Source organism: Oncorhynchus mykiss, chromosome 7 (assembly GCF_057628025.1).
Source record: "Oncorhynchus mykiss isolate SJ-2025 chromosome 7, ASM5762802v1, whole genome shotgun sequence".
NCBI classification, from domain to species: domain Eukaryota; kingdom Metazoa; phylum Chordata; class Actinopteri; order Salmoniformes; family Salmonidae; genus Oncorhynchus; species Oncorhynchus mykiss.
This window is the reverse complement of record NC_143028.1, coordinates 64,439,181-64,454,585: the sequence shown is the minus strand read 5'-3', so window position 1 is coordinate 64,454,585 and position 15,405 is coordinate 64,439,181. Positions and strand designations below refer to the sequence as shown.

Genomic DNA, 15,405 nt, shown 5'->3' with positions numbered 1-15,405 from the left:
ATAGCAGGCAAAAACGTTTCCCTCCTTTTGTTTTTTCAAGCATGACTTCAAAACAACCAAAAAACAAGACCTACAACACCATGCAAAGGAAAAACATGTAGACCTATTACAATCAAATGTATTTATAAAGCCCTTTTTACATCAGCAGATGTCACAAAGTGCTATACAGAAACCCAGCCTAAAACCCCAAACAGCAAGCAATGCAGATAAAGAAGCACAGAAACATTTGTGCAGTAGCCTCGGCTGGCTACTCAACTACAAGACATTTTGAGTGGCCATACAGCAATGCTGCATTCAACCGCATTGGTGATCCATGCATTCCCAAAAAATAAAAAGGCAACCCGTCATTCAGGGCAAGTGGGACATATATACACATTTTGCTAAACAAGTGGGGATGTATATATAATATCAGTCAAAAGTTTGGGCATGCCTACTCATTGCAGGGTTTTTCTTTATTTTTACCATTTTCTACATTGTAGAATGATAGTGAAGACATCAAAACTATGAAATAACACATTCAGTTGAAGTCGGAAGTTGACATATACTTAGGTTGGAGTCATTAAAAATGGTTTTTCAGCCACTCCACAAATTTCTTGTTAACAAACTATAGTTTTGTCAAGTCGGTTAGGACATCTACTTTGTGCATGACACAAGTAATTTTTCCAACAATTGTTTACAGATTAATTCACTGTATCACAATTCCAGTGGGTCAGAAGTTTACATCCACTAAGTTGTCTGTGCCTTGAAACAGCTTGGAAAATTCCAGAAAATGATGTTGTGGCTTTAGAAGCTTCTGATAGGCTAATTGACATCATTCGAGTCAATTGGAGGTGTACCTGTGGATGTATTTCAAGGCCTACCTTCAAACTCAGACTGATGAGAGAAAATGTAATTACCTGGATTTATGGATCATCAAAGAGAATGATGCATTACATACAGACTTATATACAAAGCCCACAGACCGCAATACCCTGCTACATGCAGATAGTATGCATCCCCTTCCCCTCAGGGATGGTCTACCACATAACCAGTTATGCTGGGTTAAACAGATCTGTGCCCACCAGTCAGATGTTGATAGCAATAATAGAAAAGGACAGAAATTAAAAATGAGAGGCTACAAGGACAAAACTCTTAATGCTGCGATGAAAATCTCAAAAACCAAGAGGAATTGCTAAAAACTAAACCAAAGAAAACACAACAGTGTTTTCCACCAAGAGTTCGGAGAACATGAAAGCAATCCTGAAAAAGCACTGGCATATTCTGCAATCAGACAAAAAAATTGCACACCTCTTCAAGGAGCCCCCACTGGTGGTCTATAAGCTGGGGTCGCAATATTGGGGTTAACTTGGTGAGATCTGACCTGTGTTGGATCCTTGTTTTACATTATAGCCATTACTATGTATATATAGTACTGTGTGTTGCTATACTATGTAATATATATATATATATATTATATATATATATATATATATATATATATATATATATATATATATATATATGATTGAATATTATCTGCTGTTGGCTTGTGTGGATGTATGTATGTGTTATGCAACATAGCTGACTTGAAACATTGTTAAAAGTGTCAGGGCCATGGGACTTTCTCATGATGGAAAAACACAGAGTAGCATGAACACCTGCCCCCTGAGCCCACTCCTAGACTCTTGATACCTATTCCAAATGGGAACTACAAAAGTTGATCATGCGCACAGTGCAATAGCACTATAAAAACATCCTTCTTCAGACACCCACATACAGTTCGTAAAACTCCATGTTAGGGGTAACAGCTCATGCAAGAAAAAAGGGAGTAATCTCTCTCATATCCTTTACATGTGGGAAAGCCTACATGGGACAAACAAAAAGACAATTAAAACAACGCATAGCTGAACACCGCAGCGCAATCAGGTGTAAGAATACAGACTATACAGTTACAGCTCACTTTGTTGAAGCTAATATTAAGTTCTAATTTTCAGAGTAAATAACTCACGGACATTAGAGAAGCTTAACCAAGTGTAATTCTTAAGTGTTGATACAGCTGCATTCAGACAAACATTTCACAAAAGTACTGATATTTAACCCTTTCTCCTAGTCAGAGTCTCATTCTCCACAACTGAACAGTCAATGCATCCCTGTTGCTAGAGAGAAACTTAGTGATATCTGTTCTTCCTCACCTCACTTACCTGACCTCTACACCAAAGTGCTCACTCCTCACCAACTCAAGGCAGTCTGGTTTTAATGACCATGACAGTCTCCTCCTCCCAGCGGATCCCTGATGACTAACAAAAACATATCCTGACATAATGTAAACATTACCCTCTCTCCCTCAGTGACATTGTTAGTTTCTAAGATCTCCCCCCGTCTCCCCTACACATTCCAAAGCCATCTGGCTCCTACAGATAACCATTAACTTCTGATGTAACAACAATTCTCTATCATCCCTGATACTATAGTATTACTTCTGATCTATCATGTCATTAGTATAGAAATGTTCAAATCAAATTTGTCACGTGCGCCGAATACAACAGGTGTAGACCTTACAGTGAAATGCTTACTTACAGGCTTTAACCAACTGTAACGGCATTCAGAGGTGGAAGAAGGATCGGACCAAAGCACAGCGTGGTAAGTGTTCATGATGATTTATTCAAAACTAACTGAACACTGAAATACAAAACAATAAATGATGTGAACAAAACGAAAACCGAAACAGTACCGTGTGGCCCAAACACTCACACGGAAACAAACACCCACAAACCAAAAGTGAAACCCAGGCTACCTAAGTATGATTCTCAATCAGGGACAACAATTGACAGCTGCCTCTGATTGAGAACCATACTAGGCCGAACACAAAAACCAACATAGAAAAACAAACATAGACTGCCCACCCCAACTCACACCCTGACCATACTAAAACAAATAATAAAATAACAGAACTATGGTCAGAACGTGACACAACAGTGCGATGTATGTTTAAAAAAGGCTATTAGGTGAACAATAGTTACGTAAATAAATAAAAACAGTAAAAAAGAAAAATAACAGTAACGGTGCAGTAACAGTAGTGAGGCTATATACAGGCACCGGTTAGTCAGGCTGACTGAGGTAGTATGTATGTAGGTATGGTTAAAGTGACTATTGATAAACAGAGAGTAGCAGTAGCGTAAAAGAGGGTTTGGCGGCTGGTGGGTGGCGGGACACAATGCAGATAGTCCGGGTAGCCAATGTGCAGGGGCACTGGTCAGTCGGGCTAATTGAGGTAGTATGTACATGAATGGATAATTAATGTGACTATGCATATATGATAAACAGAGAGTAGCAGCAATGTAAAAGAAGGGTTGGTTGGGAGGGGGCACAATGCAAAAAGTCTAGGTTTTTGATTACCTGTTCAGGAGTCTTATGGCTTGGGGGTAAAAACTGTTGAGAAGCCTTTTTGTCCTAGACTTGGTACTCCAGTACCACTTGCCATGTGGTAGTAGAGAGAACAGTCTATGACTGGGGAGGCTGGGGTCTTTGACAATTTTTAGGGCCTTCCTCTTAAACCGCCTGGTGTAGAGGTCCTGGATGGCAGGCAGTTTAGCCCCAGTGATGTACTGGGCCGTACACACTACCCTCTGTAGTGCCTTGCGGTCGGAGGCCAAGCAGTTGCCATTCCAGGCAGTGATGCAACCAGGATGCTCTCAATGTTGCAGCTGTAGAACCTTTTGAGGATCTGAGGACCCATGCAAAATCTTTTCAGTTTCCTGAGGGGGAATAGGCTTTGTCGTGCCATATTCACAACTGTCTTGGTGTGTTTGCACCATTCTAGTTTGTTGGTGACATAGACACCAAGGAACTTGAAGCTCTCAACCTGCTCCACTACAGCCCCGTTGATGAAAATGGAGTACAGGAGGGGACTGAGCACGCACCCCTGAGGGGCTCCAGTGTTGAGGATCAGCGTTGCAGATGTGTTGCTACCTACCCTCACCACCTGGGGACGGCCCGTCAGGAAATCCAGGATCTAGCTGCAGAGGGAGGTGTTTAGTTACAGGATCCTTAGCTTAGTGATCAGCTTTGAGGGTACTATGGTGTCGAACGCTGAGCTGTAGTCAATGAACAGCATTCTCACGTAGGTGTTCCTTTTGTCCAGCTGGGAAAGGGCAGTGTGGAGTGCAATGGAGATTGCATCATCTGTGGATCTGGGCGGTATGCAAATTGTAGTGTGTCTAGGGTTTCTGGGATAATGGTGTTGATGTGAGGCATTACCAGCCTTTGAAAGCACTTCATGGCTACTGACGTGAGTGCTACGGGTCTGTAGTCATTTAGGCAGGTTGCCTTTGTGTTGGTCTGCTTGTAACATGTTGGTATTACAGACTCAATCAGGGACATGTTGAAAATGTCAGTGAAGACACCGGCCAGTTGGTCAGCATATGCCCAGAGCGCACGTCCTGGTAATCCGTCTGGCCCCGCAGCCTTGTGAATGTTGACCTGTTTAAAGGTCTTACTCACTTCAGCTATGGAGAGGGTGATCCCATAGTCGTCCGGACCAGCTGAAGCTCTCATGCATGATGCCTCAGTGTTGCTTGCCTCGAAGCGAGCATAGAAGTGATTTAGCTCATCAGCTTGTGTCACTGGGCAGCTCATGGCTGTGGTTCCCTTTGTAGTCTGTAATAGTTTGCAAGCCCTGCCACATAAAATGAGCGTCGGTGTAATGGGATTCCTTCTGGGAAGGAGAGGCGGACCAAAATGCAGCGTGGTTATAATTCATGGTTTTTTAATAATGAAACTATACATGAATAAACTACAAAACAAGACACGTGAAAACCCGATACAGTCCCGTGTGGTACAAACACTGACACAGGAGACAACTACCCACAAAACCCAACACAAAACAGGCTACCAAAATATGGCTCCCAATCAGAGACAATGACTAACATCTGCCTCTGATTGAGAACCATATCAGGCCCAAACACAGAAACAGACAAACAAGACATCCAACATAGAACGCCCACTCAGATCACACCCTGACCAAACAAAACATAGAAACATACAAAGCAAACTATGGTCAGGGTGTGACAGTCGGAGTCGGTGTAGTACGATTCAATCTTAACCCTGTATTGACGCTTTGCCTGTTTGATGGTTCGTCAGAGGGCATAGCAGGATTTCTTATAAGCTTCCGGGTTAGAGTCCCGCACCTTGAAAGCGGCAGCTTTTCCCTTTAGCTCAGTGCAAATGTTGCCTGTAATCTATGGCTTCTGGTTGGGGTATGTACGCACAGTCACTATGGGGATGACGTCCTCAATGCACTTATTGATAAAGCCAGTGACTGGTGTGGTGTACTCCTCAATGCCGAATCCCGGAACATGTTCCAGTCTGTGATAGCAAAACAGTCCTGTAGTTTAGCAATGTTCAAAGTTTACCCAAAATCCAACACTAACCATCCCATCTCCTCCCTCAAATGTAGAGGCATTGAGCATGTTGCTCTACCAAGGAGAGGAAGTAACATGGAGATTCTACTACTACAGAGGGAGGTTTACTGGATATCCTATTTAAAAACTTTGACCCTAGTGGTCTGAATATTGACTTTGATCTCAGGCCCTTCTTATGACCAATTGTATATTCTGTGAACTAGGCTTGTAAATGAATGTATTCTTTCTACATCTTATCAGAGTGCACCTACTATGTTCCCACTGTTGATGATGCTTATTATTATTATGGTTTAACCAAAATATTACATGTAACAATATTTTAAATGAAATCAAAAATATTGAAATATATAGGTAAAATTAAATGAAATAATAATGTATGTTGATGCTAATGTTATGCTAATGTTAATGGCATAATATATCCAATATGCTATGGGATATTGTTTTTTAAGCTCAATTCATTCGGATCAACCTAGCAATTACGACACACCCCTCACTTTTGTCATTGGTTGCACTAATTGCACTGTTTGTCTACATAACCTGGATCAAGCATTCATGGCATTACCTTGAAGAAGGCACAGTGATGCCGAAACATTGGTGTTTTTTACCCAGTAAATTACTGGGAGGTTATACATTCGGAGTGTGCGACTCTCTTTGTTTTATAATTTACAGTTTATTCACCGTCAGTCAGTACCTTTACACTAAATAATTGTCTCTGGGTGTGCGCCAGCTCATGCTTTTTATTAGACATATCAGTTTGCAAACAATGTAATAAATAAAATTAAAATTGAGTTAATAAAGCCACCTACAAACATTGTCTCTTTTTTTTCTTATTTGAGTTAGGCAGCTCCAAAATGAAGGTGTTTCAGCCTAACTCAGTGCTTTCTGTGGTGGTGGTGCAGCCAGCGGAAAAATACAGATCGTAGGGGTTGGTAATGTTCTCTAGTTGCCCTGTGATTGGCTCAGTGTTCTGTCAATCATGGGGACAGTACGTCACCGCAAAATCTACAGGGAGAGCAAAACAATTCAAGTCCCTTGGGTGCTGCCAGAGATTTATATTAGAAGTGTCGATCCAAGAAGGCTCAAGGTCATTGGCCACAGATAAAATGATGTCAAATCACGTTATATCTATCGTAGCTTTGATTGGACTGATCATGTCAACATCATACTTTCAAAATCTTAGCTAGCAAGCTAGACAAGCAGTCATCATCATGAATCAAGACGACAATCTACTGGCAAATCCTTTTCAATCCTTGTCATATGAAGAGACATTATAGATAAAATGTATCTGTGCTCATCGGCCACTGGACATAAACATTACACAAGTCGGAAATCGCAAATTCAACAGTGAGTGGTTTGGAAGGAATCAGTGGCTAACTGCAAGCGTTGCAAAGCAATCACTAGCCTGCTATTCAGTGGAGTGGTCCAAGTCTTGGTTTAAGGGTCTCTTTTCCAAGCTTTAAAGGAAAAACATTCACATGCAACTCCATGGCCAGAAAAGGTTGAGTACATTGGCCATGCTGTCAATCCAGCATGACTTCTGCTGTTTTCAAAACATCTGGTAACTCAGAACTGGGAAATCTCAGACTTCAGTGAGATCAAGACAACTTGGAAAAAAACAACTGGGAAAATGCGTTTTGAACGGTCAAAGAACTCACAATTCCAAGTCGGGAACTCGGGCCTCTTTCTAAAGCTCTGACATGAAGATCACTGATGTCATGATTCAACCTTGTTTTTTCTTCTTCTTGGAGTTCCCAGTTGTCTTGAAAGCACCATCAATCCAGAGAATGGCAGACTTTGATGACAAAGTTTGATGACAAAATTTGCCCACAAGAAGGATTGCCTCGCCACCTTCCTGTTCATGGTGAGACCAAAATTGTCTTAGGGAGATATGTATATTGTAGCAAAGAAAGTAATACTAAGTGTATGTTGTCATAACGTGGCCCTCTTTGGGTACAGCCAGCACCATCCCGCCCTCTCTGCACCATCTCCCCCTCTCTCTCACCACCTCTCTCTCTTCCCCCTACACCCAGGCTTTGTTAGGCAGGTCATAAATTCCTAGAGGAGTTCTCTCCTCATGGCCAGAGTAGAGAGGGAGTAAGGTTCACAGGAGAACAAAGGAACCTCTTCCACGTCACAGAACTTGAGAACTGAGCAATTTCCTTGTTTTGGAGGTGTACAGGGTCAGGGAAGAATCCAGCTACGAACTGGTCCGTGTTGTACAATTTTCTGAAACTCATGAGAGACAATACAGCCACATTACCATAACTCTGTTTATACAAGAGTCTCAGTTGTGAGGCTTGCATCTAATTGTTGTGTAAAATTAATGAGTAAAGATGGAACTATTTGTGAAATTATGTAATGTGATTTTAAACTGTTTAATGAAGGAAATTCCAATTCCCTTTCAATTTTAACTCAAATCATTGGCCCGCCCCATGAGCACAGACATTGATCTGACATCATGGGACAGCCCCTTTCTACTTTTACGAATATAACCCCCACAGGGAGGAATTCCCTTCAGACCAGCTTACCTCGATTACCACGAGAGGGCTAAGGTTTGAGGAGAAACCATAAACCTGAGTATAAACTAAGGTTGTAATGGTTGTTGAAACTCACGAATGAATGAACGACACTATCGATACCAACAGAATAAGAGCAAATCTTTGATACTAATTACTAGTCTGCAGCTAGGAATTCTATACCATTGAATGCGAAGGGCGACAACCGCCGAAACATCTATTCTATAACAACATTGCTGAATGTTACTCTGAACTATCCATTCTAACCACGAGAGAGAGAGAGAGAGGGCGGACAAACTCTCCAACAGAAAGACGAACGATCCCAACAGAGATCACGACGACACACTGAGCATAAATATATGTATTGATTGCAATTATTCCCGAATGAGTGAGCGTTCATGTGCAAACGTTTAGCATTTCAATGAATACGATCATCAAGTGTGTAGTGATTCATTTGCGTAATTCCCGCCTTTCTCAGTCTACACCCACTTCCCTTTTGTCCACCAATCCGTAATACCGGTTTAGCCCACTAGGGCACATCCCCTATCATTTCCTTGTAACCATATCTACTTTGTTTGTTTGTATGTGCATTTCTGTGATTATTTAGTTACTTAATAAATAAATGATTGAGACAATTGATGTATGAAGGATTCATAGTGAAGACTGTATTTGTGCAGATAACCAACAATTTACGACGTTTGGAATGAGACTAACGTGAGTTAAAGAATAATTCATTAATTAGAAGACTAATTGATCAGATATTAAAATATCTGAAAGTTATATTAGGAAAATTATAACCTATTTTCCACGGTGCCAAGACGTTCTAGTTAATTACATTTACCTGAGTAGTTAGTCACGTAATAATAATTACAGAGAATTGATTGGATAAACTAACAGTCTTCAGTTTAATGATACCAAAGACACAACAATGTTGTGTAGTAAGCTGTTAGTAGCCCATGTGCCTCACCCTAATAAATTGGTCGCTTTCCCTCTCATAACTCAGCCTACTGTTCTGAGCTGGTGGTGCACATAGCCTGGTATAGAGAAATGTCATCATTGAATATTGTAAAAGCTTTCATTGTCTGTTTACATGCCCTGTTTATTTATCCTACGGTTCTGGCTTGGTGTACAGGGAAATTACTGTAAGAATAGCCCATGTTCTGAGCTCTGTCGCTGTACATTTCAAAAGTACTGAACAAATAGTTTTATTGACTACGTCTGTCTTGGCTTGCTCATTAATGTCTTAATAAAAATCATGGATTGCCTCTCATCAGCTCATCGTTCCCATACGCCATAGTTTGTACATGTCAGTAGAAACAACACTTGTTTAAACAAGTCAGTCATATCAACTATGTTTTTTAAAAAGGCAGTAAATGAGGCTGAATGAACTGTTTCGCTGCCAGACAAGGCTCTGCTGACAGCCAGGTGGAGCAGTGGTAAGGATTCATGGTGCTGAAAAGAAAGCTCTGCTGTTGGGACAGCTTTATGTAGGCGCTAACAGTTTATGGACACCTTTTGTAACTGTTATAGTGCAATTATTTACATTTTAAAAGTTAAGTGACACACATTTAGGCTATATTGAAGTGTTAGGTTCTAGGTGTGTGAGCTGCTCAGATTGGAGAGGAGGCAGAGTGTACACTAAGATTTCCTGAAAAAATGGGCCTGCGGGGAGCATATGTGGCCACAGCAGGTAGCCTAGTGGTTGGAGTGTTGGGCCAGTAACCAAAAGGCTGCTGGATCGAATCCCAGAGTTGACAAGGTAAAAATCTGTCATTCTGCCCCTGGGTGCCAAAGACATGGATTTTGATTAAGGCAGCCCCCCTGCACCTCTCTGATTCAGAGGGGTTGGGTTAAATGCAGAAGACACATTTCAGTTGAAGGAATTCAGTTGTACAACTGACTAGGTATCCCCCCTTTCCCTGTTATAGGATGACTTGGGAGAATGATGATCTGCAACAGACACCCCATCTCATTATCAGAAGTAGAAATACAGCCAGACTGGCCTGCTACTGTGCCTTCCTAGACTGTATAAATTGTGGAGAGTAGACTCACAACCAATTCAAATGGAATTAAACATTCAAATCACACAGCTTCTGCGCTGTTATTCAAATTATGATTTCACTGCATGCCTAGAGTAGACTTTGGTACTCATTTGAAAACAATATTGCAATTATTCATTGCATTGTGGTGTTGTAGGCTACTCTAGGTACGATAATTGTATTGTCCCTAAACAAGATACGTATATAGGGGAGCTTTTTGAGCTGCGTGTCTCATGTCTTCACTGTTCTTTCATACGCAGTGATGCACCTGGCCTCTCCGCTGCCTATCAGCTATTCCTTTTTGTTCATGTGGATTCATATAGAAAATATATGCAGCTTTGAAGGCTTTTATGTGTGGTATGATTGCTAGTTAGCCTATTTCAGATCTGGACAAACAATCCACCTACCACTATTGTCACTATGAATGGTGGATAGAGAGCAGGATAGACAGTTAGATTGGTTGACTATACTGACCTGTGGTATGTTAATAGTTAGTGTGTTTAAAAGCATAGGTCAAAAGGGAGTACCAAACACCTTGATATAGGGGAGGAGCATGCAAGCACATCAGGACATTTGGCTAGGATGGAAGACATGATGTAGTAAAACCTGCAAAAGAATGAATGTAAACCAAACCCCTTAAATCTTCCTCTCATCTGCCCCTAGCTGAACCTGAACCGGAACATCAGTGTGCATGTCCAACAGTGGGTCCGGTGGCCCCTGATGTCTCCCTGGTCTCCCACAGTGTATGGAGCAATCTCCCACAGCCCACCCTCTCCCAACCCACCTCAGCCATGCAACCCAGGCCTCCTCACCCAACCTTGGGTACCCACAGCGGTGACCCTGGGGTGTTCCTAGGGAGTCCTGGTACCGTAGGACCCCCCTCCCTTAGGGAGCTGCAGGTGACTGTCCCTGATGGACATTCACTTGGAGAGGGCAGGGAGGGGGAGTTACACTGGGACTCTCGTCCTCCTCCACCCACTGGAACTGAGTCAGACTCTGCACTCTATAAAACAGGCTCTAACCCCCCTTCTGCTACAGACCACCCTTTAGTGTCTTCCCCTCCCAGCCTAGTTCTCCTGGAGACTGTTGGCTCCAAGTACAAGGCTTTTTACTACCCCCAGACTGAAAGGGCGATGGAGGCTTCTGCAGACAAACCAGCAGGGAGAGGAGCAGCAGGTTCACCCCACAATCTCTTTGCTGTCCCTAGGGTCAAGCTGGTCACACCTGTCCCTTTCTTGTACAAGGCTCTCATCACCCTCAGTAGTGATGAGAGCACTGCCTATGTGTTGGCCAAGAGGTCACTGGACGCCAGGAACTATGGAATATATCAGGATGGAGTTTCAACAGAGACCCCTCAACTACAGGAGACTACAAAAACATACCCAAGCACAGAGAGATATTCACATGACTGGAACCATCCGATTGGGAGCACTACGACTGAAGCATCTCCACATTTGAAGATGACAGAAGAGGAGCCAGACAAACTACACACCACTACAAAGGTCCTGGGCCAAATCAGGAAGACTGAGTCAAAACATACTAGGACATACTATGAGGAAGGCTTGAGCACAGGTAAATACTGTAGCATAACACCCTGTTTGAACTACTTTATGTGTCCTCCTCCTGATTCAAAATACACACATTCACTTGTATGGAGATTTGGCTGTTTTCTCTGGTATGTACCTGATATTTACCTGATACTTTAAAGAAAGTATTCGTAAGTATGTGGTACTACCAAATGATGCATGTTTTAATGAATTTTAAGGAAACAATAAAGTAACGCATGTTGCTGTGTAATACCATTTCACCATGTAGAATAATCTTAAATACCATGCCATCATCCCTCAGATATCCTGTCAGAGAAGACAGATGTGGATGACACTCCTATTTCAGAAATGCCCAGTGAAGGCGCAGAGAAGAAATTCCAGAATAGGAAAACTGGTCATTACGATTCCAGCACCTACTACCAGACAGCCTTTATCATTGCAGCCATGTGCGGTGGATTTCTCCTCATCACAACACTATTCAGCGAGAAGAAGGTCAGAGGGAACACACACTGAACAAACAATTGTAGTGCCCAACTAAGCTGTCAGAGACAACTAGTTTACATCTGCCTCCACATGTGGGGATTAACCCTGCTAACCAATCCCACTCTAATTCCTACATAGAAGTCTAATTGAATATTTTTTTCGTTTCTCAGAGACTCCGAGCCCTTCTCCACAGTGCCAACATAATTGAAAACCAGAGGTAAAAAATGATATTTAATATGATCCTTAAATGTCATGGTGGTAAAACAGAAAACTGAAAAGATAGTGTAGTCCTTTGAAGGCTTTTTACATTAATCAGTGTGGCACTATTGCTAGGCAACAACCACAACACAAACATTCAGACATGGCGATGGTGCAGTCAACAGTGACATGAATCGTCAGGCAATGAACTTATGGTTTTGGCTCAAGATGATCATCTGCAACTTATACTCAACTCCAACTCAGTGTCATATTGATTTTTACTCAAACGTTCTCTGGAAATCAAAATCTATAAATTGGCTAACGTTTATTGGTACGTTCAGTCCTAGTGATGTGATGTCTTTCCACATGTTCAGATGAATTCATTCATTTAAATAAATGTATTGTTGATTAATTTATTAATATAAAACTGCAGCAACTGTCTGTTCTGTTTTAACTTAAGTAGCCTATATTTACACAATGATCACATGCTACCTCACCCTCACAATTCCATTGACTAGTTTTCACTAAAACCTAACCCATTGTGTTGTGTTACAGCCTGAATTAAAAATGGATTAAATAGATTTGTTTTCTCACCCATCTTGTCACAATACCCCATAAAGACAAAGTGAACATGTTGGGAAAATGAAATACAGAAAATATCAAATTTACATAAGTAGTCAATACAGTTAGAATCCCCTTACAGCTGTGAGTCTTTCTGGGTAAGACTCTAAGAGCTTTGCACACCTGGATTGTACAATATTTGCACATTATTCTTGAAAAAATTCTTCAAGCTCTGTCAAGTTGGTTGTTTCAAGTCTTGCTAACAAGACTTGCTAGTCTTGTTAACATAAACTCCAGTGTGTATTTGGCTTTGTGCTTTAGGTTAATGTTCTACTGAAAGGTGAATTTGTCTCCCAGTGTCTGTTGGAAAGCAGACTGAACCAGGTTTTCTTCTAGGATTTTGCCTGTGCTTAGCACTATTCCTTAATTGTTCACTCCAGGACATCACTTTGTATTCAGAACATAAAGTTTATTTCTTTGCCACGGTTTTTACAGTTGTACTTAAAATATTCAAAAACATGCATCTTGTTTGCATTAAGGCAATATTCTGTACAGGTTTCCTTCTTTTCACTTTGTAATTTAGGTTAGTTTTGTGGAGTAAGTACAATGTTGTTGATCCATCCTCGGTTTTCTCTACCTAAGCTACCTAAGCATGATTTCCAATCAGAGACAACGATAGACAGCTGTTCCTGATTGAGAACCATACCTGACCAAACACAAAGAAATAGAAAACATAGAAACATGAACAATAGAATGCCCACCCAAATCACACCCTGACCAAACCAAAAATAGAGACATAAAAAGCGCTCTACGGTCAGGGCGTGACAGGGCTTTCATACTTATAGACTAAAGACATTTTAGCTTTTTATTTTTTATTCATTTGTAAAAGACATCATTTCACTTTGACATTATGGGGTATTTTGTGTAGACCAGTGACACAAAATCTCAATGTAATCCATTTAAATTCAGGCTGTAACACAACAAAATGTTGAAAAAGTAAAGGGGTGTGAATAATATCTGAAGGGACTGTAACATGTTCCACAGGGCATGCCGCAACATTAAGGACATTGAGCTGCAGTATTATAAAGTCAAGGATTGAGAGATCTGGTAAGAGCCACTAACATTCCTTTCCACGTCTTCAGCAAGAATGAACGCTAAATGATTTATTGAGTCATTAGAAAACATCCTTCATTCCTATCCAAGCACTTCAGATGGCCAGGGTTTGGTTTCGCTTTGAGCATTTCTCAAATGGTATGTTCTTTACAATGCCCCACATGTGGAATTGGCTGGGACTAATGCACCCCTATTGAGATATGAGGGAAACAGTTCTCTCCCTCTCTCTCTCTTTCGCTCTCCCTCTCTCTCTCTCTCTCTCTCTCGCTCTCTCTCTCTCCCTCTCTCTCTCTCTCTCTCTCTCTCTCTCTCTCTCAATATATCATTCACACAATGACTAGGAAGTTAGTCTCTCTCTCACTCTCTCTCTCTCTCTCTCTCAGTATATCATTCACACAATGACTAAGAAGTTAGTCTGTCTCTCTCGCTCCCTCTCTCTCTCTCTCTCTCTCTCTCTCAGTATATCATTCACAAATGACTAAGAAGATAGTCTGTCTCCCTCTCTTTCTCTTTCTCAGTATATCATTCACGGATGACTAAGAATTAGTCTCTCTCTCTCTCTCTCTCTCTCTCAGTATATCATTCACACAATGACTAAGAAGTTAGTCTCTCTCTCTCTCTCTCTCTCTCTCTCTCTCAGTATATCATTCACACAATGACTAAGAAGTTAGTCTCTCTCTTTCTCTCTCTCAGTATATCATTCACACAATGACTAAGAAGTTAGTCTCTCTCTCTCTCTCTCTCTTTAGGATTGGTTTCAACTGCCAGTAAGAGACCAATAACCACCTAATTTGTCGAATAAGTGGAAGACATGGACATTTGGCTGAACTATTTTACTCGTGTCACTTTTGTATATAAATATCTAAGAATATCTAAAGTAATCTATTTTTATACAAATTAAGTTTATTATTGCTTGAAATATTGCTGGATTTTTTTTTTACAGAGAATCTTATGGTATCAAAGTTATACAATATTGGCCTGCTTCCATTATTTTTTTGTTTAAAAGGTTTGAGTGAATTTGTCGCTCATAGACTATTTGGACGGTGTCATGTACAACAGAAATAGTGTGGACCAATCCATCCTCCAAAGACTCTTCATCACGGCAGGAGTTAGCGACTTCACCTAACTCTGATGCTTTTTTCAATGCCCTGCCATCAAACATCTCCAATCGTGACTGATAGATCCTCACAGTGAAATGCACAGTTCAAGAGGGGAAGAACCTCATTTTTTATTACATCGGCATCTGTGTTTGGATGTGTCTCCTAAGTCAACATCAAAATTAAGAAAGTCTGTGTGACTGAAGCACTCCCATGACATTGTTGAATGGAGTTGGGTTCTTGAGCCAAAGTAAAACCAGGTGCCATTACCTCAAGCTGACAGAGGGATGTATCTTTGGGGATAAATAAATTAAATAGAAAAAAAACATTTTTAGTGAACTCCATAAATGCAATGATGCATCATACTGGATTAATTAGCATTTTAACATTACTCTGTTTTGTCCCTTTCAAATTATGACCTGTTTCTCATGCCATGTTGTGCTGATACCAAT

The 15,405-nt window shown here is 41.1% G+C and overlaps 1 protein-coding gene across 2 annotated transcripts in view; it reads left to right on the top strand.

Moving 5' to 3' along the window:
* The window catches only part of csf1a (colony stimulating factor 1a (macrophage)), a 29,623-nt gene extending 14,888 nt beyond the window's left edge, over positions 1 to 14,735 (top strand). Inside the window, exons 6-11 of one of the 2 annotated variants that reach the window (XM_090242329.1) lie at positions 2,559 to 2,619; positions 10,618 to 11,526; positions 11,803 to 11,993; positions 12,155 to 12,201; positions 13,788 to 13,850; positions 14,606 to 14,735. In XM_090242329.1, coding sequence (XP_090098455.1) covers positions 10,746 to 11,526; positions 11,803 to 11,993; positions 12,155 to 12,201; positions 13,788 to 13,842 — 1,074 coding nt within the window. In that variant the 5' untranslated portion in view covers positions 2,559 to 2,619; positions 10,618 to 10,745 and the 3' untranslated portion in view covers positions 13,843 to 13,850; positions 14,606 to 14,735. The remainder of the gene's footprint in view (positions 1 to 2,558; positions 2,620 to 10,617; positions 11,527 to 11,802; positions 11,994 to 12,154; positions 12,202 to 13,787; positions 13,851 to 14,605) is intronic. The other variant, XM_021610384.3, reaches the window with a different exon arrangement.
* Positions 14,736 to 15,405: the final 670 nt, after the last annotated feature.